General features: G+C 36.9%; 1 protein-coding gene and 2 long non-coding RNA genes across 3 annotated transcripts in view; all 3 read right to left on the bottom strand.

Moving 5' to 3' along the window:
• Positions 1-942: 942 nt before the first annotated feature.
• LOC139964778 (uncharacterized) lies at positions 943-3,839 on the bottom strand. The gene is made up of 3 exons (XR_011792086.1): positions 3,706-3,839; positions 2,723-2,823; positions 943-2,080 (listed from the first exon to the last, which is right to left on the bottom strand). It is a non-coding gene; the product is annotated as an uncharacterized lncRNA (long non-coding RNA).
• A 13,492-nt stretch (positions 3,840-17,331) lies between these two features.
• On the bottom strand, positions 17,332-19,935 carry LOC139964900 (uncharacterized). Its single transcript, XR_011792122.1, has 3 exons — positions 19,778-19,935; positions 18,454-18,521; positions 17,332-17,528 (listed from the first exon to the last, which is right to left on the bottom strand). It is a non-coding gene; the product is annotated as an uncharacterized lncRNA (long non-coding RNA).
• A 2,582-nt stretch (positions 19,936-22,517) lies between these two features.
• Positions 22,518-26,247, bottom strand: part of LOC139964437 (uncharacterized) — a 33,127-nt gene continuing 29,397 nt past the window's right edge. The window contains exons 18-20 of the mRNA XM_071965993.1: positions 25,477-25,629; positions 24,964-25,024; positions 22,518-24,409 (exon numbers count right to left, since the gene is read on the bottom strand). Of these exons, the coding sequence (XP_071822094.1) occupies positions 24,108-24,409; positions 24,964-25,024; positions 25,477-25,629 (516 nt within the window). The 3' untranslated portion in view covers positions 22,518-24,107. The remainder of the gene's footprint in view (positions 24,410-24,963; positions 25,025-25,476; positions 25,630-26,247) is intronic.

Here is a 26,247-nt window from a genome sequence, read left to right as displayed (position 1 = left end):
GTGTAGTTTGTAAGGTCATGGAGTCTATTGTTAAAAGGTCTATGGTCTGTCACTTCAGCAGTCAGTCTTTGACCAGAGAGTCTCAACATGGCTTTTGTCAAAAAAGGTCTTGTCTCACTAATATCCTTGAGTTTATGGAAGATGTAGCAAGTTCACTAAATAGGCAGAGGTCTGTAGATGTCGTGTTCCTGGATTTCCAGAATGCCTTTGATAAAGTTCCCCACCAGCGTCTTTTACTTAGGCTGAAGAGCATGGGTGTCATAGGGAATTTACTGTCTTGGATCGGGAATTGGCTTGGTAATACACTGCAAAAACTCGGGTGTTAAATTTAACACCCATGGTGTTAAATTTGTATTCTTTTTGGAGTGCATATTTGCCAACACCAGCGGGTGTTAAATTAACACCAAGTTGAGAATCCTTTTCTTTACACCACAAAGGGTGTTAAATTCATTATCTTTGGTGTTGATATTGTTACTCTGGTTGGTGTAAAATTAACACTAACTGAATTGATTTTAACACCAAAAATGGTGTTATTTAGATCTTCCCACTGATGTTGAATTGCAAGTTTCTTTATCCAATCCAGATCGTGTTAATTCTGTATTTTGTAAAACACCTTTCCAAGGTATCGCCAAAGTCTGGGCTGGACAATACGCATAAGCAATAAACAACAGATAAAAGCCATAGATGCCATTTTAAATGTGTTACACGTTTTTTATATTCATCTTAGAAGCATCAGTTGTACAGAAAACACCTTATTAAGTGCATAAACAAGAATGAACAAAAGCTTGTCTAACATGAGCAAGCCCATAAACTGATTAGAAACTTATTTTTTAATGAAGATAAATCAGATCATAATGCTTGCATATTATAAATGCTTAAAGTTAATATTATACCTTTGTCTTAAACTGATAAACACATGCATGGAAACCAATGATATCACACTTTAATACCCGGATGTATGTATACAATGTACACTGTGTATTCGTATCTTTACACTTGAACTATAACACAGTGTTACTTTGATAATTATATGTTTGAACATAACTGAACCATTGGCAATCACATAACACTGATTAAAAGGTAATTTGTAGCATGTTCTCTAATATTCTAGCTGGCGAAACAATTTAATAACTGTTCACAGATAAAAACAATTGTTAGAAACGAACACTGACTGGGTTACTTCAGCCAAAAAATGTGCAAAATTAACTCATTGAAAAATTATGTGCCTTGGACAGACATAAGTGTATGATCACATCTGGATTGAATCCTCAGTAATGACAGTGGTTTGAAGTCAACAAGTTCACTGGTTTTCCTGACAGAAGTCTGCTGAGGTACTGCCTCTTTCACAGCAAATCCATGAAACAATGGTTTGTAAAACAGTGTGCTACAAACAAAACTCTAACAAAGTTTTTTATGGTGGAGTATAAGGATCGCGAGATACAATGTCTCAATTTGACAAAGAAAACGTGGTGAAAATGACTGATTGAAGGTCAATTTTGACCGAAAATGTTAGGTCACTCGCAAATTATAAGAATATGTGAAAATGAGAGTGCGACAGTTGGAAAGTTTAAAGTGCGACAGTCGCAACCCCCACACCCCCTCTAGCGACGTCCATGCCCATGACAGACATATCTCCCCCGCACACTTGTAAATGCATGCAATCCACAGTCTAATAGCATACATGACACCAGTCAGAATACTTTGTGTCATACTCACAAGGCCTCGAGTAATCTTGAATTGTGGAAATTCCTCTATTATATGCCCTGCTGAATTCATAGCATTGACCATGTTTCTCCTCACTAATAGAGTATTTTTCATCCTCTCAGAGACCAAATTAGAATCTGTAGATACAGCAGGGGTATGTTTCATCCAGTTTACATCTGCTGTAGTGTTATCTTCAGATTGCAGGTTATCAGACACAGCATGTAATGGCCTTTTAAGCATGGGGTCTCCATCTTGCTTGCAGGCAGGGTCCTTTGGAGTTATGTTTGATTGTTCAGAATGATGTTCTCCTCTATTGACGTTTTTTTATCCTTGCTGCAAGGAATCCTCCTTTGGTTCTTTCATCATAAAAAGCTTCCTGAAAATAATAATGAAATGTACTTAGTACTAGCTGTGGTTCATTTTATGTACCACTCTCCAGTTGGAGATTTCTTAATAGCATTTCCCAAGTTAAGCTGTAGGTTGAAAATTGCTAGGAGTTTTCATAAGTAGCTTCCAAGACATCTTTACCATCAAAAACACTCTCAGAAATTATGAGTATGTGGCAGTAATTTTAGTTTGAACTAGCAAAACTACAGCGCTTATACAAGAGACCTTTAACCACAACTTCCTCTGTTTCTACTGAAGTCATGGGCATCTAAAGGAAGAATTGCAAAGGGGGGGGGGGGGAGATGAAATGTTTTCCATGGCAATGTCCAGTTCCAAATCATGCATGTCCCAACATTTTAAGTGAGAAAAAAAGTTCTCCTCTTGTCCTGGAAAGATCATGATACCTATAATGTAAAATTTGACTGGCCCTGCATTAGACAAACCATTTCCCCTCCTATGCATGTATGCCTTTTCCCTGCATTTAATGTTAAACTATGATACTGCAGAACAACTGTTTTGAAGTATAGTTCCAAAATTTACAATAATGTCCCTATGACAGCAAGTGTTTAATCCAAAAACCCTTGGTGGGGGTTTTGGGTCCTCCTGCAGTTTATTTAAATTAATTACTTACATGACCTGTTGGTGTGTATGGGTCTTGAAGGTTTTCAAACAGGTTGACAATACCGACTGCATTTTTCTTTTTTTCTTTTTGTGACCGTAGGTGGCGTCCGTCTGTGATGGTAGATGTAGGGGGAAATAAAGTGTATTATAATATGGTGTAATAGTATATTATATCATAATAAAGTGTGATATTAGTGTATTAGATGTTTGCCTTACTAAATGAGTGATTACTTAAAGGCCCTTTTCTCTCACCACAAATCTGCCATAAACCTGCAATACTGGTCAGTTCAAATGTTGTGTATTCTTAAAAACAACAATGGACCAATGCTGAATTTAATAACCTGGGTCTTGAAATTCACTTGCACAGAGGAGAAAGGGGTCTTTAAAGGCGCTCAGCTATCTGCTGTATTGGTCAGAGCTCCCAAATATAACATGCTATGAACTAGGAAAGTTTCTAACATAATGAAATTGAACTGCCTGGGTTAGCCCAACTAAGTTTGTGTACACAATTTCAATAACATGTGTCTTTCAGCATATGGTATTGTCTGTGGAGAATATTTAAAATGAAAAGCAATACCTGGTGTTCAATGGTTAATACTGATCATGTCACATCACTGTCCTTGAAAGCAAACACATTTTTTCTATTATTGTGCTAATTTGGGGCCAATGCAGGAGATCTTTAAGGCTAAGTTTACAATGGATCCCCAGCTCAGGATCAGATCTGACAAAGCAACAGACAACTCATTCTGTAACAGGAACATACCAATTAGCCTGATTAAAAATTGGCACAAGTGTGGCAGTCAGAAATTGTTACTGCCACTCTCCAATTTCCCAACTATCTTCATGGGTTGACCAGCTAAATGTTTCATCAATGGAGCACTTACTTACTTACATGTGTCAATTAATCCATGTTCATAGACATGTTAAAGTTTTAAGCATTTCATTGCAGCAATCATGATTTTCTCTGTTTACAACTACAAAAATAAAACTTACCCATGTACTTCCATCATGTTAGCAACTACAATGTTTACCAACAATCTCCTGGACTTTTCGTTCAGACACTTTTGGGCTCTGTATTCAGCTAAAACAGTGGCTCCACTTGCACTTTTTTTGAAGAACTGCACTTAATAAAGTGTAGAAAAAAATACAAGGATTCTTGAAAGTTGTAATGAACTTTAGAGATTCATAATTAGAGCTTTTGTAACATAAATTAGTAAAAGACCTTCATTCTTTTTATTTTAATATTAGTATTATTGTTTTCTAATGTCCTTTGAAATCCTAAATTGGATACCCAAAGACCATTCCAAATCCAGAGATGACTTCTACAGGAGATCTTCCCAGCATCAAAACGTCAGTCCCACTTATTTTCCCACCAAATCCATTCATATTTTACATTGGTGACACCCACCTCAACCCATAATGCTTAAGGCTACATCAATTTGTTAGGTTACTGACTGTTCAGAATCTTAAAAATTAATAGCAAATATGAAAATCTCAAAAGTAATATTTCTGTTCAGTCCAGATGTCAAACCCCAAATCCAACACCAATGTATGCAGCTCTTGAGTTGTTTTATGCTATATATCCAAAGTCTTTGGGAGCAAAGTGGATTCAAGCATTATTAATAAATACAATACATTGTCACAAAGATTGTTAAATGCAAAGGAGGATACCAAAACTTTCTAATTGGAGCAAATGTTTTGCCATGTTGTAGGTTTCCATTGAATGGTATAAAGCCCTCAACATTAAAAGAAATGTTTAAATGTGATTACCTCAGCTGCCTCATCTGTTGTTGCTTCTGTTTCCTTAAATCTTTTCATGGGAGGTGCAGAACTGGTGGAGGGAAGATTAGCATAATCTTGAGTATCATCTTCCTCAGAAATTACATCAGTATCTGAATTGCTGTCTATTTTAACCCTTGCAGCTGCTGGAGATACTAAATAAAAGAAAATCTGCTGTTAAGCACATAGCTAGAGATAGGTGAACACATTTCTTGTAATGAATAGGAATGTGCATTTTCTAACAATCCATGAACTGATAACCGGTCAAATTTTTCAATCGGTTAACCAGTAATCAATCCTACAACCACACAAAAAATGGCAATTAATGTAACACATTGATTTCAAAACTTCACAGAACTAGCCATAAGAACCAGACATTAAAACTGCTGCAGAGCTGCTACCCCTTAGTTGCAATTAAGTCTTATCTGTTTTGCTGTACTTGCATATACCCTCACTACATGAGACATTTCTTCAAATCTTCTGTGTTTTGCGTTTGGGAATTGCCAAAATTATGGGAAAAACAGTACAACGCTGATAAACTGCAGTCAAAATTCAACGTTCAACCCTTGTTATCTTGACCATATGATTGTGACTGCCACTGTATAAACTATGCTTACACACTACTCTCAATGTGGTATGGAAAGTAAACAAAATTCCCAATTTGAAATGCTGGGGATCAAGGAGCCAGTCTGAGGTGTTATCCACCAAACGAGGCGAAAACAACAACAAATGTCATTTTTGAGGAACCTCTGGGATCTTTTCTGTGACAAAAGGTATAGGCTTATTCCTAATTAAGGAATTGTTGTCAGAGATCCCACCACACTAACCTTCATTTTCCCATTGGAAATTATTGGTTATTCATGTAAGCAGAGTATTTTGCATTGTCTGTAGCTCCTTATTTGCCACTAACCCCACTTTTCACCTCTCTTTAACACCATGATGGCTGTGTTTTGCTCCATTTCAAGGAGAGGTACAAGAGAATCTTCATCAAACTCTGCTCCATCCTCTCTATCCACAAGTATCACATCTTCAGCAATTTTGAATTTCTTCTTTGCTGTATCATATATGAAAGAAAATAGAATAAACCAGCAAGTATCATACTTTTGATTTAGTCATGCATATATACTTAAGTCTATTTTGTTAGGACTAAGCCCTGAAATAGGTCTGTACGCATTAAATTTAACAGCCCTTGACCTTGTATCATTAAATTTACTCCCTTAAGTTGGCCTGCACAGAGAGCGTCATGTCTAACTCATGCTCAAAGTCATTTTTCTCAGCAAATTGCATGTTTGCAAGATAGTATACAAACAGAAACATAGTGACCAAAAGTTGGGGCTTCATTTGTCTGAATTTGTAAATCAAATGGTAAAAACTGCTGATTTTTTAAGAATTTGCCCTAACGAGGCAATTAGCCAACATTTAATGGTAATAAAACTACCATATAGACTGCAATACATTCACCCTACACATGCCTTGCAGAAAAAGCCTACAGTGAAATCACTTAGACCTGCAGTACAAGTTTTACTTTGAAAATCAAGATTGACAATGTAAATATGTAATGAAGTGCTTCAAAATTATCTACTTTTTTGCCTTTCTAAGCATGTACGCTAGACATATGCTTCCTTTCGCAGTCAAAAGTTGGCCAAAACCAACATAACAAACAAGCTTTACATAGTTTCTTTTAATCTAAGATATGCAGTCTGTCATCAATTGGAAATATTGGAAATCATATAAGGCCTATCACATATTTGGTCTTTGTGTTGGCTAAATCTGCATCAAATGTTCTTGTGGATTATTGAGGGATGCAAGCTACTAGGCATGAAATTTGATGCCCTATGGCTTTCCAGTGTAACAATTTCATTTAAGTCTACTAACTACTTATAATAAAAAGTCTATTCATGAACACAGAGATGATTAGACATGCTCAACAGCAAGAGATTCAATGCAACTTATTTATTATGTCTTTCGACAGCAGCTTAATGCAGCACGAAACGATTGAGAACCCACCTCAAAATTATATTGCTTGCATTATAATCAGTGTGATGATGAGTGTGAGGCTATTTAAGGACCTTACTCTAGTTTTGTTGGTGGCCAATAGAACTGTAGGCTTCAACTTACAGTAGGGGTACGTCCTTATTAAGTTAAACTAGCTGGGGCGTAAACTATACATATAGGCTAGGTCAAGTCGTCGACGACCCTTTGAACTGGGCTAGGCTACATCATACATGCATTATATTCGAGACTATGGAGTATGGAGTAGGCTAATGGTATAACTATCACTCTCCATTTCACATTGAATTAGTAAAAGGGAAAGAAGTACTCTTAATTTAAAAGTGATACATATAATAGTGATACACAGCCCTGTTCAAGGGAAAGTAGTAATTAAACTGCCAGCTCTATAGGCTTACGCAATGATTTATAACGTTACAAATGATCTATAGGCCTAGGCTTTGGGCCTGTAGAGGCTATAGGGCCTTCGGCAACAATTAGCCTAGGCCTAGGTTACGCAATAGGCTTCCGTTAGGCATCTGCCTATGATGAAGTTATGAAAGGCAACCTTCCCTTGCCTCCGTGGATTGCCTATCATTTCACGAGAAAGTTAAAACCTATAGGCTATACACAGCTTATCTCCAAAAGAATGCATACCTGTTTCAATCAAATCTCTGAATTCCTTGAACACCACAACTTTCCTTTCTTCATTTCTAAAATAAACGAACATATTGCCCCCTTCGTTTGCACCTCGTCTGCTTTGCGCAACTTTGGCTGTAACAGCTTCGCCGACAATATCGATATGATAATTACTGCCACTACTATGGACCAATTAGGAGTCCCGATTTCTATGACATCATGTATTTACGCGTTAAGGAGAGTAACTTGGAAAAGGATTGGCTGAAACTTCTACCTGAACGAGGTTGAAGGTCAGATTGCATTCTCTTTGGTGTCAAATCAACACTGAATTCAACACCGACAAGCTAAATCCAAAATGTTAACACCGGAGTTTTTGCAGTGTAGGGAACAGAGGGTGGTAATTAAAGGCTGTGCTTCTTCTTGGCAGAACGTTACTAGTGGGGTTCCACAAGGGTAGGTCCCTTGTTGTTTGTTGCCTATATAAATGACATGACGGAGATATTTTGTGTAAAGCTAAGAAGTTTGCTGATGACACCAAATTGTATTCTGAGGTCTCTTCCAAAAGCGATTCTGAGAAATTTCAAGCGGATTTGGATAAGATTTTTTCCTGGTCTCAGGGGTGGCAAATGCTTTTTAATATTGATAACTGTGAGGTAATGCATATTGGTAGTAGTAACCAAAAGTTTACATACAATCTTAATGGTGTGGAGTTACAGGAGGTCTCTGTTGAAAGAGACCTAGGTATCTACATTGACTCATCTCTGCAACCTTCTAAACATTGTCTTGAAGCTGCTAAAAGAGGTAATAGGGTTTTAGGTATGATCAAGAGGAACTTCAGTTTTCTGAAAGAGGACATCGTAGTTAGGCTTTATAAGCAGTTGGTTAAGCCTCATCTGGAGTATGCTGTGCAGGCTTGGAACCCTTACTTTGCTAAGGATAAGGAAGTACTTGAAAAGGTCCAGAGGAGGGCTACTAGGATGATTAGTTCCTTAAAGAGGGTTCCTTATTATAGGCGGTTACAACTGTTGAATCTCACCACACTGGAGCTTAGGAGGTTACGTGGGGACTTGATCCAGGTTTTCAAGATTGTGAATGGTTTCGACAATTTATCCTTTACCGAATTTTTCTTGTTTGCTAACAGTAGTTGTACTAGAGATCATTGTCTTAAACTCCAAAAGTCGCATAGTAGGATTAATATTCGGCATAATTTTTTTCTAATAGGGTTGTGAATGAGTGGAATGGTTTGCCTGAGAAAGTTGTACTTGCAAGTAGTGTGAATGGGTTTAAGAATGCTTTGGACAAGCACTTTAAGCATTGTAATCGGGTCTGAGTGTCTGTGTGTTCATGTTTTTTTTCTCTCTCTCTCTATAGGGTCCTTGATGGGGACTTAAGTGTCCCTCCTGATCCTTTTTTCTACTAAACTAAACTGAACTAACTACATAATAATTGTCTTGTGATAGTTTGGTTTTGCGAATGATAAATTTCCATCACTTTGTTTTAATTGTATTATTATATTTTCCTTAAAGTACAGTTTACAGTATCTCTCATTATACACAACGCCACGTCATAATCAGGCTACGTTGGATTTGTATCACTTTTACGCACCAGTGTGCTGTACGTCATACTCATCGAATTTTATAAGATTTATATATTCAACCCTCGATTCAAGTCGCTGTATGACTGAAATATAATTCGCGTACTGAGATAGGGGTAATATCATCAATATACCACCATCACATCCACGCATTATAGTTTCAATTTTATTCCGAGTTGAATCGAGTGTCGAATTTGAAGGCGGGTGTTGGCTGGTCTCTGCAAAGTAGCGTCGACCTATTGGAGGCATTTTAAAATTATTTCAACAACTGTTCACAGTTTGAACATGATGTTAGGTCAGTGGGTGAAAGTGGGCAGTATTTTAACCCACTCGGAAGGGGGTCAAAAAGCTTAATAGAAATACGGTACGTATTAATCTTATAAAATCATCTTAATCATTTGTCCTTAACACAACAATCTTTGCTCTGCCAAACATTCGGTTATAAAAACAAAAACTTCCCATGTAGTTTGCTTTATTCCGTTTGTCGTGTTAATGATAAAATTGCAGGAGTTTAGGTTTACGTGCTGAGAGAATTTTGAGTAACAAGGTTAAGTCTATTTTGAGATTTTTTTTATTAGAGAAATGTTCTCTTTTGTTATAGTTCGCCCTCACTTGCAGTTAAAATGTGTTTAGTCATGGAATACAGCATGTTGCAATGAATGGCTTAAACGGCTTGTAAGCTATTAACTTATAGTTAGCAGGCCTGACGAAGAGGGAGACATATAGGGAGGGTTTTTTGTTCCGGCCTACATAGGCTGGCCGGTAACAAATATGGGATAAAGAACAAGATATTCTTATACCAATATGATATGATTCATTTAAAAGAACGTTGTAAAAATGGCGACCCAGCAAAGAGTTTCTTCGTTGTTATAATACTGTTTCATTCTTTACAAGTTATGTTAGTTAACCCGACTTAGTTTTCAAAACAGCCACATTAATTTTAATTGCGTTTTATTCAAAATCCGAGATAAAACAAATTTGTCATCCCTATACTTACATATTGTTCTGTGTTTTTAAAATTCTTAAATATTTACCTTGGAAACCTTACAACAATTACACGATCGATAACCGATCATTAGTAAGACACGTTTCAAGATATTTATCTTATAAGTAACAATGGGAAAATTACAAACATTACACATATACAAAAAAGCAGTTCATGTTGTAAAGAGGCAAAGATTAATGATACATTGTCTAATATCTTGCATTTCTATGTTTACTTTATGCCATTATTCATAGATTCCAGCAGCCAGCCTTGGCAGATAATCTCTTAAATAAATCTGTTATGAATAAAGATAGATGTCTGAATCTTTTGTGAGTGCATGTGATTAATTTAAATTACAGAAAATAAAAAATCTTGTTGCTTGTTTTGCTCAACGAAAACAACGTTTGACGATAAACTGTGTTACAAACACAGAAATTTGCGTAAGTGTGTGGAGTAGAGAAAGAGAGAAAGGGGGGGGGGGGGTTCATTCAGCCGGGAATAATTAGTACGCCATCTTTTCAACCACACACAAAGAACAAGAGTGTTTATCAGCACAACCTTACGTATAGAGCTAATTATAAACCTAACCTATAGATTACAAATATACCTCATAATACACCATTTGACGTCTTATTTATTTCTAGGTAAAAACCCATTCATTAGTCTTAAAAGTCTCTTCCGGATTCATCTCTCCTATCTGACTTTTCCTTCTCATCTCTCTCATAATTTTCTTTATCTCATTCTTTTCTGCAGTCTCTCCGATCTATCTCATCTGTCCATTTCTGTCCTTCATCTTTCTCCTCCATCTTATCCCTCATATTTGTCTCGCCTGCCTCAATCGCACCATCTATCTCATCCCTCTTATCAGTCTCAGTCTTACCATCTATTTCATCCCTCTTATCTGTCTAAGTCTTACCATCTATCTCATCCGTCTTATCTGTCTCACCTGTCTCACTCTTACCATCTATCGCATCCGTTTTACTTGTCTCACTCTTACCATCTATCTCATCTGTCTTATCTGTCTCACCTGTCTCACTCTTACCATCTATCTCATCCGTCTTATCTGTCTCACCTGTCTCACTCTTACCATCTATCTCATCCGTTTTATCTGTCTCTGTCTTACCATCTATCTCATCCGTCTTTTCTATTTCAATCTTAGCACCTATCTCATCTGTCTTATTTGTCTCACCTGTCTCAATTTTACCATCTATCTCATTCGTCTTACCTGTCACACTCTTACCATCTATCTCATCCGTCTTATCTGTCTGATTCTTACCATCTATCTCATCCGTCTTATCTGTCTCAATCTTACCACCTGTCTCATCCGTATTATCTGTCTCATCTGTCTCATTCTTACTGTCTTATTAGCGTCACCTGTCTCAATCTTACCATCTATCTCATCCCTCTTATCTGTATCGTTCTTACCATCTATCTAATCCGTCTTTTCTGTCTCACCTGTCTCACTCTTACCATCTATCTCATCCGTTTTATCTGTCTCAGTCTTACCATCTATCTCATCCGTCTTTTCTATTTCAATCTTAGCACCTATCTCATCTGTCTTATTTGTCTCACCTGTCTCAATCTTACCATCTATCTCATCCGTCTTACCTGTCACACTCTTACCATCTATCTCATCCGTCTTATCTGTCTGATTCTTAACATCTATCTCATCCGTCTTATCTGTCTCAATCTTACCACCTGTCTCATCCGTATTATCTGTCTCATCTGTCTCATTCTTACTGTCTTATTATCGTCACCTGTCTCAATCTTACCATTTATCTCATCCCTCTTATCTGTATCGTTCTTACCATCTATCTCATCCGTCTTTTCTGTCTCACCTGTCTCAATCTTACCACTTAGATAAGTGGTAAGATTGAGACAGGTGAGATCATCCGTCTTATTTGTCTCACCTGTCTCAGTCTTACCATCTATCTCATCCGTCTCATCAGTCTTACCTGTCTCACTATTACCATCTATCTCATCAGTCTTATATGTCTCACCTGTCTCAATCTTACCATCTATCTCATCCGTCTTATCTGTCTCAGTCTTACCATCTATCTCATCCGTCTCATCTGTCTTACCTGTCTCACTCTTACCATCTATCTCATCCGTCTTATATGTCTCACCTGTCTCGATCTTACCATCTATCTCATCCGTCTTATCTGTCACACTCTTACCATCTATCTCATCCGTCGTATCTGTCTCATTCTTACCATCTATCTCATCCGTTTTATCTGTCTCAGTCTTTCCATCTATCTCATCCGTCTTATCTGTCTCACCTGTCTCACTCTTACCATCTATCTCATCCTTCTTATCTGTCTCACTCTTACCATCTATCTCATCCGTCTTATCTGTCCCACCTGTCTCACTCTTACCATATGTATGTGTGTACGTGTGTATGTTTGTAAATATATATCTATATATCTATATATATATATATATATATGTATATATATATATATAAATATATATATATATGTGTGTGTGTGTGTGTATATATATATGTATCCACAAGAAAAAATGGAAAAAATGATACTTTCATTTCCAACTTTATTACTTAGAACGTTAAATCGGTTACAAAATATTTCGAGCATCAACACGGCTCTTCTTCAGTTGCAGTAATGAAATGGAAGAAACTAGACCTTATTGGTATTTAGCTTAGCATATATACTCCTAAAAGAGAGATCTCTGTTGAGCCCATTGTTGTGTGTGTTTTGATCTAAAAATGCAGATAGTTTTCTGTTCATTTTTGTATTAAGCCGTCAAACCTCCGTCACTAAAAAATCCCCTCTATAGTATAGTGCACAATGAAAAACAGGTCGTATGTTTGTCTAATCACATTCTGGCTTTCGTTATTTTTGGTATTTTGGCTATTCTGTTTACTACGCCGTAGTCAGAATTTTTTAAGAAGAGTTACACAAAAAAATAGTAATCATTTTCGTAACAATAAATTTGAGTACGCACAATGAACCTAAGGCCAAAGTTTCTTCCGCATTGCTAGCCGCACATCATTGCTATTCTATTTCATTCGATGTGGTCACCGTGTCAAACCCATATGTGAGTTCGTATTTTAGCAGCACACTAGCCAATGGTAGTGCCATGGTGAGGTGAGGGTGGGATGGGGGCGGGGTTAAGTGATGATAACGGAGCTACGTTTGGGGTCAATTTTTAAATATGGCTTTAATATTTAAAATACAATAAATGGAAGATCATAGATAATAGTTTTAGATTTATTTTTAATTATTTTAATTTATTTCAGTTTAAAATTTCTTAAGGCATTGTCAAACATTGTTTTATATTCATTGTTATCGTATCATGTTGTTACGTGGGCTAAGGCATTAAGTTTTGTTTGGAAAGGTTTTTATTTGAAAGAGAAATATTGCTCACCGTATAGATGCATTCTTTAATATAGTAAAAAAAATAATACTTTGAAGAACACAATTGACAGGACATTAACTAAACAATATGGACGTTGCGTAAATGGACTCCAAAGAATCCCTCATGTGTCGCGTTTTTCTCGAAGTTGCTGGAACTAATCGAGGGCGCTATGTCGTATATCAGCGTTACTCGAGAATTTTGTGTGTAAAAGTTGATTTCACACGGCGGAACTCTGTGAAACATTACGTCACAAGGCAAAATCCTCTAAACGATAATCATTGTTTATTTAGTTTTCATAAAGTTTCTCGGCCGGATGCCATCCATGTGACGTCATTGTCTAGCATTGCTTCCTCCCTATATATGACGTCAGTTCCTCCTTGAGTTTCTTCATCGTTGGTCTCTGACGAAAATCGTCATGCATGCACATTTTGCCAATCTTTTTCAAATATTTAGATCGGTCTCCGGCCATTCTAATGAAGATCTTACCTAATGAATACATTTCTGAATTTTCACTGTATGGCAATAACCCTAGGACTACTTCCGGGGCGATGTGGGCGGACCTTTGGAGGACCTCACCTTGCCTCTCTGGTGTGAGATGTTCGTATTTTGGTTTATTAGCCGTGCTTACTGCTCTTCCAAAATCGATGACTTTGATATGAGGATCTTGCCCTCCTTGAAGCTCAGGCATCAGCATTATATTGTCAGGTTTAAGGTCACAGTGAAAAATTCCTCGTGATTGAACATCTATGAGGGCTTTAACGATGCTCAGAGCAACACGAACGATAATATCAGCAGAAAAGATCTTCTTGCGAATAGCGGTTTTAATAGTACATGTCATTAGAGTGTCTTGGTCACCGATAAATTCTTGAACGACAGAAGGAACCCCGGTGTTCCCCTCTGCTGGAACAATACCGAACAGTTCTGGGACGCACTTCAAACCGCGTAGTTTAGTTAACATCTGAACCTCCACCTTTGCGTCCTGTCCAAAGGAAAAGAGAATCAGTTATTACACAGTGAGTAAAGAAAAGATGAAGATACGGACAAAAATAATCTTTGATATTCGTTTCATATTTTATTTATTTTTTCTAAACTGGCTTTCGAACTTTGTTAGCATTTGTAAGGAACGCACAAATTATTAAATATGCATATTTATCAATTTACGATAACTGATGGAGATGTCCTGCAGCGGAAAAATGAGAATTGAACATTCAGAAAGTAATGTGGGCCCTTATGAAAAGGTGGAATGGTATGGTTTATTTTAAAAACTAAACCTACCGAGATCGTAAATCTTATTCATTTCAAAAATTATTGTTATAAATTATCTTTGTTACAAGTATTAACAGACACATCACAATTAAACTGAATGTTTATTGGTATATTGAATAATTTATTTCTAATACTATTTTTTTTTAAATGAGTGATTTTCTTGATATTCGTTTGCAGTACATATCATTTCAGATTATATATGTAATAACGAACAATTATTACAAAGATAAGATTTCCTACACCTTCTTGGTTACCAAAGACATGATAGTTTCGATGCCATAATATTTTGTCAATTTGATATACAAAATTAATTAATTAATTAATAAAGCCATAAAGCCGTAAACTGAAGTCATAATCGTGACGTCAGAGAAAACACGCCACAAAACTCTGACGTACCGTATGAGATCAAGTTTGGTAAACTAAATTTTTTCGCTTTGCTAACCTTGAATATTTTCGCATTCATAAGATGATTTTGAAAGGTTTTCACAGCACAAAGCCTTCCAGTTTTGATGTTTTTCATTAGCCTTACTACTCCAAACGCTCCTTTGCCAAGAGTTATCGGTTTGTTGGTGGTCGGATGTAAAATATGCTGAAGATCACTTTGCAATAGCAACTCACATTCTGGAAATAAATGCTGTAGCTTTGCTGCTGTTGTTTTCCTAATGAATGAAAATAGATTATTAGAAGCTGTTATATGCAACGTTTATGAAGGTGTTCTACTTTCTCATCAAGATCAAGTATACCAGATGAAATAGAATTAGAAAAAATTGAGATGAGTGAAATAAAGTAAAGCAGAACATTATTTATTGCTTTTTAATTATTTGTCACCATTGCAGAACCCCACCCACCCCTCCCCACACCCTTACTAAGACAACGGAGAAAGTTAATGCTGACTTGGCAAGTAACAAAAAGTAAGTTTGAAAATCCTTACAAACATTTAGCTAGATTTTTCAGAACATTTTGCTCACCTCACAACAACATTCTTGTCTGGAGTTAGCGTATGCTTGGTCAAGACTAGTTCAGTCATTGCTTGGACTGGTTTAGACTTTGCATTAACTTGTTCAGCCGTTGTTTTGATTGGCTTGACAGTTTCTTTGACTGGTTCAGCCGTTTCTTTCACTAGTTCAGCCTTCGCCTTGAAAGGTTCAGCGATTGCTTTGACTAGTTCAGCCGTTGCCTCGACTGGATCAGCCGTTGCCTCGTCTGGTTCGGCCGTTGCTATGACTGGTTCAGCTGTTGCTTTGATTGGTTTAGCCACCGTTGCCTCAACTGGTTCAGTCGTTGTTTCGGTCTTAATTGGGGCAGGTTTGGTAATAGCAAACTGGAGGCATAATCGACAAACAAGTTGTTCAGCCGTTACTTTGAGTAGTTCAGCCGTTGCTTTGACTTGTTCAGTCGTTGGTTTGACTGATTTAGCCGTTGCCTCGTCTGGTTCAGCCGTTCCCTCATCTGGTTCAGTCGTTGCCGTGACTGGTTCAGCCGTTGCCTCAATTGGTTCAGCCGTTGCATCGGTGTTAAATGGGACAGGTTTGGTAATAGCAACCTGGAGGAATAATCGACAAACAAGTTGTCCAGATATAATTAAAAGATCTACAGATAATTACAGATGACCGATAATGAAAGTGGAAGACTCAAATTGTGAACTAACGTAAAGCTACTATTATGAAATGGGTTGAATTAAAATAAATTTAATGGACTAATCATGAAGCTAATACGGACTACTGTTCAGTTTAAACATTTGCAATTGTTTAGTATAATCTATTGGTGTTACAATGTAAATTTTTAATCAATTTTCATTCGATGTGAAAAATAATCGACGAAATCCACGTCTGAAAGTCATTATGTTTATTGTTTCATTTCTTATCGTTTGTTTTTCCTCTTGTTGTTCCTAGATTTATTTATTTTTGGGTGTTTTTTTGCAACATTATTCATCGAAATTTCTACAATTAATATCTGTGAGCCTGAATACCTTTCGTGGCTGTGACCAGTTGACATTTGGATGTATCAAAGGCGCTTTCTCCGAGGGTAACTCATTTCTTGATACTGATGGATATCGGGCAATGTTGACATTTCGTATCAGGACTTTATGTGTTTTGGCTGCATACCCGTCTAGTTCCACTTCGCTCCTTGAGCCTGCTACCAACCCATCCACTCGTGAGGCATCGCCATCTTGTTTGTTAATCGCTAGCTTTGGCTCTTGGCCTGGGACTAACTCTCTCGGTACAGGAAGAGGTGTTAGCTTCAAAGGTTGCTCACTATGGCTTCTGGCTCTGGTTGATGAATGTGGTTTAATGGGTGTTTGGATGATGTGATTGATGCTCCCGTTATTCTGTGCGTTGCGTACATTGACTAGGTCAATTGCTAGTGGAATATGGCTGACGTCACGAGGTTTTGGTAAGGCGGTAGCGTGTGCTAGGGTCACATCTTTTGAACAATTGAAGTTTACATTGTTTTCCTGATCTTGAAGTCTTAAACAGGATGATTGAGGCTGGAGAGCTAACGCCTGAGGTAATGCCGGTGATCGAACTGCCTGACGGCATAAAGAGGGCAGTATTTGTAAATGGCGTTGATCAAACTCCTGGTCAAGCCCGACGGCGTGGCATGGAGTCTTTGCTTGACACCTTAAAAAAGACTTGATGAAGGATTTCTGCCGTTTAATTGTTTCATTCAAAGATTCTTGACCGTCTGGTGAAAGAGACTGTAAAGTATGAAAGCTGATCGACTTTGCATATTTGATGATGGTCGAAACATCTTTCAGATCGATACCACGTGACTGGCATCTTAGTTTGGTCGTCCCTGATTGGTTGGTGAGAGGAGGGCGCCCTTTATTTACCAGGGTGTTGGTGGGCTGGATAAGAGTGACCTCTCTGTTCTTTGGAGAGGTCTGACGCTTTCTTGAGCTGGAAGATGTTTTTACCTTCCGTTGAACCTTTGGTGTTGCGTTTAGCGGCGACTTTGGTTTGGTAATTAGGTTGAAAGCTTTCCGTTGTCAAGGGTGAAGATCTTTTCCCTTGCCTGTCGGTCACATGACCAACTCTCTGCTGTGAGCTGTTTCTCGATCCATGAGATGAAGTTATGGAAACTGATGAAGGTCTTGGTTCATACTGGTCCGGAACTTCGTAAGTATTAGATCGAGAATGGCCACAGCAGTTCAAGGTCGAAACGACCTTCTTCCAAACCGAGCGTCTATAAAATGAAATATATAGAATCGTCTTAATTAACCATGTCAAAATGTAGAAACTATTAGCAATTTCTTTTTTCGTTTTGATAAAATCACATTCTTTGTAATTAAATATACATATATAATAAGTGTGTTGTTTATTTGGGGGTGGGGGTTGCAGCTCCATGTCACGTGTTGAGTATGTTTTGTGACTTTTTTGCTCGGAGTCACCGATGTAAAATTGTCATCCTGCTCACATGTAGGGTCAAAGTTGCAACCAGCGGGGAATAATTCCATAAGGATACTGATCATTACAGTAGCCTAGTATGTAAATTCTTCAACCATACTGGCATACGTTTCATTGCTAACGTTATGTAACATCTACCAATTCCCATTAAGTTTACTAAGCTAACGACACAAGGCTCCTCGATACCACTACAAAATATTTCTTGCAATGAACGGGTAACGGATAAATAATTATTCAAGTACCGAATATTCCAACGTATGCGAATTTCGCCTTTGCTTACGGAAATCAGTTTTAAATTAATGATATAAAATTGGCTGGACGAGTTACGCATCAGAAAAGGATATTCCATTCCACAGCCAATTTTCATACAGACTTTAATCTAATATACAGTAAACAATGAATTTAATATACAGTAAACAATCAATATAATATATATATAAACAGTCGATACAATACATAGTAATCAACCCGTATAATATACAGTAAACAATCAGTATAATATATATGAAACAGATTAAATAATATATAGCAAACAATCAGTATAATATACAGTCAACATTTGATATCATATACAGTAAACAGTCGATGTCATATACAGTAAACATTCGATATAATATACAAAAAAAATCAAAATAAGATACAGTTAACAATGTTCTCATGCGCATACCATTAATGCTAAATATACATAAATTAACTCCATTTACCTATGAAGAGCCGGTTGGGTTTGGTGGTGTTGGAATTCGTTCATATGTCTGGATAACATTGTTACCAACTGAAATTTAAAAAAAACACAGTTTACAACCATAAAAGTGTGTTATATAAATATATAGATAGCTTGTATATACATTGCGAGTGTTTCATGTGTGTATTTCATGAGAACCAAAAATCTAAACAAAGTATGGGTTGTTGCTTTGCAACAGAAGACTGATTTCGTGAGGGGTCGCATTTGAGGCGTCGAATGGAGGACATTCCACATCTTAGTCCTTACGTCATGAGGATGGCTATTTGAGTCTTACATTTTCTTCGATATGCGATAGCTAGTCAAGACCTCGGGAAAGACAAGGCCAGTAATGACAAAGTTGTTGTTAGGTTATGCAAAGTAAACATATTGTTAGCTGTTATGCTATGCTAGGTTAGGTTTAATATAGCTGAACTGAAATTACGATGCTATGATATGCTATACTATTCTGTGCTATGTTAGACCGACTTGTGGGTAATACATGGTTATGCCACAACTAGAGGTTAAACTTGTCTGGATTGTTGGCTTTTCTATGCAAGGCCATGTTACGCTACCCTCGAGCTGATGTAGGCCTATAGACCTTCTAAGCGTATACCTATGTACGCTAGGATAAGCTTAACTTGGCTAAGATGTAGTGTGGGTAAACTTGCCATTAAATTATTACAGGATATTTTCTTTAGATATACTAGTACTTGTAACTACATAATGTTGTTCGAAGGGAGATTAATGTAATAAAACTAACGGTTTCTAAGGACTGTTTAAATAATTGTATCATTCAATATTGCAATGATATAATTATGACATAGGGCTAAATGTCTATTTTCTATGTATGGTTTTATTAATGAGTTGAAATATACCGCATATACCGTCGACCAGGTAATGACTATATAGTACCATCTTCAAGAAACAATGAACTCATTATCCCGAAGTGCTGACGTTTATGTAGTTGGTTTCATATCATTTACCCATTCACAAGGCGTGGGGATGAAAACCCCACCCCCCCCAAAAAAAAACTATTTATAAATATTTTTCCCAGGAATTAGGTTCTGCCTGCCCCTGGAAATTTTTTATCCCCCTCCCCACACCCGAAAGAATGAAGTCTAGCTATGCCCCTGGGTGTCCATATCAAATTTAATGAATAGCAAGCTCAGAATTATAACTATAAGGAATATTCATTACACCAAACTATAGCTGCATGTAATGCAGCAATGCGTGGCAAATACAGTAAATATTATTATTTTCTGTAAGCAAACGCTAATCAAATTGATTTAAAGAGAACGTATACTCACCAGAAATATGAATTTGAAGCAGTGGATTCCAGTTTCTGGAAATAAATCGCTGTATTCGCTAGGTAAAGCAAGTACTATGTGTTCGTGATGCTAGGCAAATTGAACTGAAGGATACCGTTGTCAAGGTATACAATACTCTTAGTTTTATGCCTATGTGACGTCAGTAAACCTGCGTGAAGAAAGCGTTGACTTTTGCGCGCTCGAACGCACTAAAGGCATCATATAACATGCCTTAAGTAGCAAAGCCTAATCAGTGGTTGGGATGGAGCGACGGTATCATGTTCAACCCAAAGAATTTGCGTAACGCCAAAAGCGCTAGATTGATAACTCTTATAAGTCTTACACACAACAAAGTGAAGCGAGTACACGCGCGCGCCTGTGTACGCAAGTTTTATTTCTTGCATCGCGTTCGTAAATAAGGGGTTAATCAACGGTCTAGCGTGCGTTACTCACAGGATTAATGCACGATCGTCGGGGGATAATGCAAGCGATGCACGAGGGCGGAGCCCGAGTGCATCCAGCCATAGCAGTAATACCCGGAGTGCATTAATCATGTGAGTAACGCACGCTAGACGGTTGATTAACCCCGTTCATTCATACACTACCATTTGTGTGGGGGAAAAATCATAAAACAAAACATTTTTGGTTACATATAACCAAAGATTTATTAAAGTGATGCCCCGTTATTTTACCGTGCGTTACTCACAGGATTAACCACGGTCAGCTGACCTGAATGGACCAATAGGATTTAGGAATCTTTACTAAGTATGAATGAACACTTAATGATGGAGCCAACTTGCACTTATACGCACGCGTATTCGTTTGATCTGGCCGTTCGTTTCGTGACACTGCTTTGCCGTATTTCTACGATGGCACTTAGTTTTTGTCTTCGTAATATAGATAAGGAACCGTAACAGTTGGATTAAACAAGAACTCAAGCAAGATTTTGATGTTCATTATGACTTAAAGACAGGAAATAATGATTCTAAGGAGATATAAGGGATGTAGAAAGAACCATTGGAGAATCAGACGGGAATATCCCAATTTATATGCAGCCTTACTATTCACCTAATCAAAATATTCCTTATACGGCAAAAAAAAAATACAGTAATGCTTCACTTTCAGTGAGAAGTCAAATATCTGATGACTCCTATACATCTTAAACAGACAAAAAGAGAAGCGAGGAGTCTGAGGAGTGTTAAATTATTCTCGACTTCAAATTGAAACTGTTCTGAAATGTAACTTTTACTCCAGAGACGCGGATTCTAGTATGCTATATACAGTAAATATGCCAAGTTGTTTGATACGGACGAGGCCGTGAATGAGGAAATATATATATAATATATATATAATATATATATATATATATATATATATTTATATATATATATATGTATATATATATATATATGTTTATATATATATGTATAGATATATATATATATATTTATATATATATATATATATATATATATATATGTATATATATATATATATATATATGTATGTATATATATATATATATATATATCTTTAAGATGCATTCCCATAGGACTTAAAGGAGTAATTGCTCTTACTTCATGTGACGTCACTTCCTGAGTGTTCGGATCCAACGATGATGTCGTCGTGAATGGCGTTGTAACGGCGCCACGGCGGGCGTGGTGTTCTCAGAGGTATCTGGTGAACCAAATCGATCCTTTATTTGTTCGACTGAGCGGACACTTGTATAAATTTAACCAATAGCACACAAATAACTTATAACCATCTAAATGGGGTCATATCAAGGGCGTTGTAACCGGGGGGGGGGGCAGTGAAAATTGTGGGGGGCGGAAGTATCATTCCCCCATATCCCCCCCGGTTCGCAAGTCAGAAAACCCCTTTTTCATTTCCAAATGAGCAAAATATCTCATTTGGAGCACCAAATTGCATCTAAGGCCATGTGAAAATACAAGTTTACAAAATGGAGTGGGTGTTGAAGTGTGCTATATTGCACCAAATTGCATCTGAGGCCACCTGGAAATGCAAAAAAATCCAAAGGGGAGGGGGACACCCCCTTCCCTTAGACCCCTCCCCCAGGCCGGCCGTCAGTCTTCAGCCCCCCCCCTCAAAAGTACCTTCCTACGCCACTGGGTCATGTTAAAATGTATACGCCACAATGCCTCATGCACCCCCCCCCCACCTCACTGAAGTACGTACCAGTTAGTTACTTTCATGTACATCTTCAAGTAGTACTTGCTCTTACGTTATGTCATTACGTCATTTCCTGATTGTTCGAATTCAAAAAAGAGTCGAAGTGAATGATTTTGCAAATATCGTGTATTTTGTCACTTGTGAAATTGTCTTCCCATAATATTGGCACTGATGGGTGGGAGCAGGAGTCTGCAAGAGGGGAGGGGGTGGCAGACCCATTTGCCCGGGCCTGGCTGTACCACCACACTGTTTTCCTTCAAAGTAATTAATGATACAATGCAGTTGTCAAGAAATGCCCACCCCATCTCGACACTTATAAGTATTATTCATGTGTAAAACTCAACGAAAACATCGGAAAATGAAAACAAGGGAAGTGTGATTTTGCAAAGCTAATGAACGATATTGTAAAGGGTGTATCGTAGGCTTTTTTTTAATTTAGGAAGTGGACATCACAGGGGAACAGCTGCCTCTTGCCCCCACCCCCCCCCCCTCCCTTGCACACAGGCTACGGCCGTGCGGTTCACATAAAAATAATCACAAAACAGCAAAATGCGAAGATTAATTTTATTCTCTATATACAGTTTCTATATACATGTTCTGGCTGTGTTCAAATATATCCCAAACTATCCAAGATATCGACAAGTCAAGGATGAAAAAGTTATAAATATCAATATTCATTCTTAAAAAAAAAAACTTTTAAATCACCAAAGCACATAAGATATCGCGTTGAAAGGAGAGTAAAAGTTGTCGTTAACAGGTTGAGGTCCCACTTGCTGGGTCACATCAAGAGAACTAGTACTAAATGAATAGAAGAGTTACTTGATACATGTGTAGGAGTTAATGTTTGCCCGAGTTTCTATAGGAATGCCCCCCAAAAAAATCTGTTCAACAAAGGTATATACGTATGGAAGGGTTGTGGTTTTTTTTAAAAAGGGTCATGAACGAATAGGTATGCCAAAGTAAAACCTATAATCAAGGTCTTCATGAGAACCATTTGATCTCTGTACTTAAATGAGTATTGAGAGTCCTGTTGTAATGTATTTTGAATCTGTTACTTCCACTTTATCCAGAGATACATTTGGTAATGGCATAGTCCCCCTCCCATCACCCTTAAACTTAGAGGTAATACCAACTCTATACATTCATAATCAATGATTACTGAGTTTGTTTATGTATTGTCAATAAAATAAAGTGAATATGTACATTTCTTTGAAAGCCAGATAGTTCATCAGCTCTCAGCTTTTATTGAAGATTGTTTATACTTCTATACATACATGATATAGATACTATGAAGAACAGAACACATTCAGCTCAATTACCATCATGACATTCATTCTGTTAATTCCAGATGCATTCACAACTTACTACGATCATATTTAACAAATTCATATCTTTCTACAAAGATAGGCTATTCGGATGTGGTTTGACCAAAGGAAGCAGTAATTATCTAAGAATTGTTTGATCCACCGAATATACCTTTCAGAAGTAGCCAATCGTGATGGGAATTGTCAAACATCATCTTTAAGTAACAGGTTGATGTACAAACTGACACATCAGTCCAAGTGTGACAAACAATGGACCTTCCATATTAAAACTCTTTCAAAGTTACTATTATTCTGATATAGAACGATTTCACATTTTGCCATATTTGGAACTTATATGACCTTTGAGAGCCACCACAACATTCACAACATTGTAATCACAATAGGGAAGCTATACATCAATAGTATCAGGATTGTCAACATTAATAATGTGGTTGAGATATTATGTTGACAAAGTACGGCATCTTACACGCACACACATACTGAAATGGTTGCATATGATACTTGTTATTGTTTGCCTATTAAAGGCAAGTATACCAATATGGACGTAGTCACATAGAGTATATATATATATATATATATATACATGACCATATTATACAGAGAGGAGAATATTTCATGTAACTCCTACATTTGTAATTACACTTATAGTCCTGTGCTTATAAGCTCTGATTGTAAATAACAGTTTGTACAAAATGCCTCACAGACTTCCGCACCCCCTCTCAAGTGAATAAATTCCTGGGTACAGCTCCACTGGTGATATGATGTTCATATTCATCATTATTTGCTTACAATAACCCACAACATGTTTTCAGTCATTATTCTGGGCACATTGTTGCTTGAACTACAGGATTTTTACTTCTGAAGTTTCTGACAAGTTTTGCACATTCTTCATTGCCTTGTTCTGTTAGGGCATTTTCCAATTTTGTAATGTTTGTGGGAGATATCAGTGATTTTTTGGTCAGCTTCTCTAACAAAAAAATTCCTGGCGTTTTGTGCTTCTTGATATCAGAGATTCCTTCCTCGGGAAGTTTGAAAATATTTGCCAGCAGGGTAGATTGGTCTACATCAAGGTGTTCTGATAAGTTCTGCTTTAGCTGATCAAAAGAGTTGATGATGGCTGTGAGGTTGAAAGAAAAGGAAATTGTTCATATTAAATATATATTACTCTACATACAGTAAAATCAGCAGAACCTGTTTCGTGCAAACAATATTCAGAATTGTGAGACAGCAGTGATGTGTTTCTTACACACACGGGCAAAATAGACAAATGTATATTTTGAAACAGGTTGTTGAATTTCATGAATTTTTAATTTTTACTGCAGTGAGACTTCAATACAGTATATATATATATATATATATATATATCAAGTCTTTAAGTGTTTTGCTTTGGTGTCAAAACTGATGTTTTCTTAATATCAAATATTGCAAATAGCTGATAGTTGGTCTACCAGTTGACATGGCAACTGCACCACGGGACTCCTCTATGCAAAGGAGGATTAGGTGTATACATCTCATATGTAAGGAATTATAGGCAGTATGTAAATATTGATTTATGAAAAGTAAGATTGCATGTATACATCTCATATGAAAGGATTGTAAAGCAGACATCAACACTTAACATATAGCATACAGTTAAGTACATGCTTTTAAATATCGTAATTAATTACTCACATTCAGGTAGGATGAGCTGGAATGGAGATGTGATTTGGTCAATATGTAGTAATTTGTCTATCTGTGAAGAGGAAATGAAGAGGAAAAGCTTGATGATTCTCTTAGAAAATTAGTTTGTGCACCTCTTGAAATTGACAGTTTGTATCAAAATGTGGTTTAAGCGATAATGTTAAGATATGCTAAGTAGTATTTACTGTTAAGGATATTTCGTATGTATTACATTTGTGATATGAAGACGGCTTGTCATATGGATTTTTGCTTTGTGTAAAATTGTCACATAATATTTCAAACCTTTATTATGGAAATCACTTCATTAATTTAGGCAAACAAAGTAGAAACTTCAATAGAAATGGAAACATGACTTAGAGAATGTAATAATGGTAATAATGGTAAAGACACAAAAATAAATAAGTATAAAAGAAATCTCAGTAGATAAGAAAAATCCCAAAGTAAAATGTTAAACTCATTGTATTAAATTTTTCTTTGTGTTAATTTAAACCAAAATTAAGTTACCTGCAACTGAATATCCAGCTGGAATAGACTCTTCATGGACATCCCATATCTTGCTTCTATTTCCAGATTGACAGTATCTTTGATCCCTTCATTCTGAAGATGGAATTCTACCTTGTGTCTGTTGTTTACCCATAGGGTTTCCATAGCAACATCCTTTAAGAGAGAAAAATACAGAGATGATTAATTATTATTTAATTTACCTTTTGAGAGCCTTGAGCACGATGGTAAACTTGTTAGGGCACCAGGCTTGCAATTTAAAGAATGCAGGTCCCAGTACTGGTCGACTGGACAGTAACGACCTGGCATTGAGCAAGGAATTAACCTCAATTGCCAGTCTTTATCCAGGTGTATACATTGGAATATGCAAAGTAATTTGTAAATATAGCTGTGTGCTAGACTTTGACCGCACACATGTCTCCCAGTGGGAACACATATGGTGAACTGAAGTACTTTCAGACCAACTAATGGAATTAGGCATATTGAGATTGATGGATGTTGTAAATTCATTTGACCAGGCTTTGGCCTTGAGACTATAAACTATCAACATCATATTCTATTCAGCTCATATAAGCTTTGAACAGAATGATTATTCGTATTATCAACAACATACAAGACAAGTAAGAGACCATAACAGTTACACACACATTAAAAAGTACTTATATAATTAATACATGGACAGTCAATGAGGATGGAATGAAGGACTAGTCCATAATGAAATCAACTGTATAGACAACTGCAGCCGGGACCTTTTCATCCATTGCATATCATAGG

This window comes from Apostichopus japonicus, chromosome 23, assembly GCF_037975245.1.
Source record: "Apostichopus japonicus isolate 1M-3 chromosome 23, ASM3797524v1, whole genome shotgun sequence".
Taxonomy (NCBI): domain Eukaryota; kingdom Metazoa; phylum Echinodermata; class Holothuroidea; order Aspidochirotida; family Stichopodidae; genus Apostichopus; species Apostichopus japonicus.
Note: the sequence above shows the minus strand (reverse complement) of the source record. Positions and strands in the feature narration are given on the sequence as shown.